This window comes from Otolemur garnettii, unplaced genomic scaffold (genome assembly GCF_000181295.1).
Source record: "Otolemur garnettii isolate 467f Iridium unplaced genomic scaffold, OtoGar3 scaffold00249, whole genome shotgun sequence".
Lineage (NCBI taxonomy): Eukaryota > Metazoa > Chordata > Mammalia > Primates > Galagidae > Otolemur > Otolemur garnettii.
This window is the reverse complement of record NW_003852644.1, coordinates 86,550-88,005: the sequence shown is the minus strand read 5'-3', so window position 1 is coordinate 88,005 and position 1,456 is coordinate 86,550. Positions and strand designations below refer to the sequence as shown.

The 1,456-nt window shown below is 64.8% G+C and overlaps 1 protein-coding gene across 1 annotated transcript in view; it reads left to right on the top strand.

Annotated features, from left to right (window-relative positions):
- PNMA6F (PNMA family member 6F) overlaps window positions 1-1,147 on the top strand; it is a 2,203-nt gene extending 1,056 nt beyond the window's left edge. The window contains exon 2 of the mRNA XM_023508470.1: window positions 200-1,147. Coding sequence (XP_023364238.1) covers window positions 200-1,147 — 948 coding nt within the window. The remainder of the gene's footprint in view (window positions 1-199) is intronic.
- The last annotated feature ends 309 nt before the right edge of the window (window positions 1,148-1,456 follow it).

The following is a 1,456-nucleotide window of genomic DNA, read 5'->3' as shown; positions in this document are numbered from 1 at the left end:
GGCGGCTGCAGGTGGAGCAGAAGCTGCAGGTGGAGAGGAAGCTGCAGGTGAGGTGGGGGCTGCAGGTGAGGCAGGAGTCTTGGATGTGGCAGGAGCTGCAGGGGAGGCAGATGCCTGGTCCCGTCAATGGAGTGAGTCCCTGAAGCCTCTGCTGAGAAGTCTGGCCTGCCAAGAACTACGAGCCTTTTCTGGAAGAGAGCAGCCAGGCTGTGGGGAAGAGTCCTTTGAGAGCTGGCTGGACCACGCCAAGGACATGCTATACCTGTGGCGCCACACGTCAGAACGTGAGAGGCGGCGGCGGCTGGTGGAGAGCTTGGGCGGCCCGGCCCTGGACCTCATGTGCGGCCTCCTGGCAGAACATCCGGACACCCCTGCGCAGGACTGCCTGGACGCGCTGGAGCAGGTGTTCGGGAACAATGACACCCGGGTGACAGCGAGGCTGAAGTTGCTGACGTGCTCGCAGCAGCCCCGGGAGAGTCTGTTCGCTTATGTGATGCGCCTGGAAGGCCTGCTGCACGTGGCCATGGAGCAGGGAGCCGTCCACCCAGCCATGGCAGACCAGATGCGTGCTGGGCAGGTGCTGCTGCAGGCCAGGCCCAACGCCACACTGCAGGACAAGCTGCGGAGGATGTGGCTGGAGAGGCAGCTGCCTGGCTTCCTGGGCCTGCTCCGGTTGGTGCGGGAAACGGAGGCCTGGGAGGCCGCTCTGCCTCTGAGGGAGCTGTGCAGAGGACAGGAAGGGCCCCTTGGAGACGGTGGAGACCTGGCTCTTGCCCAGGTTGTCCCTGTCCTGGGAGGCACTGCGGAGGTCCCCCCAGCCCCTGGAGGTGCCAGCCAGGCTGTTCCTGACGCCCCTGCTGAGCTTGTCCCCATCAGCAGTGTTGCAGCTGGGGCCTCCCCTTCCCCTGCAGGGGCCATGGCGGCCTCCTCTGTCCCCCAGGAAGAGGAAAGTGTCTCTGAACCTGTGGGGCTAGGTCAGGCAGTGCCTACTGAGGCCCCTGGGGGCCCCTCCCTAGCCCAGATGGGCAGTGCACCTGGGGCGAGCCCAGGAGGTCCTGGCTGGGTGCCTGACAGCCGTGCCCAGGCAGCAGAACAGGAGGCCCCAGAGCCCCTGCTGGAGGGGCTGAAACCCATCCCAGAGGAGTAGGGAAAACAGGACAGGGCTAGGGACATGAGCCACCCTGAGTCCTCAGGCGAATAGGCTCAGAAAGCCCGTGGAGGGGGCTCCTCTCCTGCCTTCTCAGGCAGCAGCATCCATAGCCACCACCCCACCCCACATGGGCTTCCCAGACCTTCCATCTCCCTCAAGGAGCTCCATCCATTACCCAAGACATTCCCAGTGCTCCAAATGACCAACTTTACTGCTGAGTGGGGAGGGGAGAGGTGCCCCTGCCATGACACCACTGCACCTGGGCCTAGCCCCAAACCCCACCAACTCGGGCAGCTGGCCTGAAAG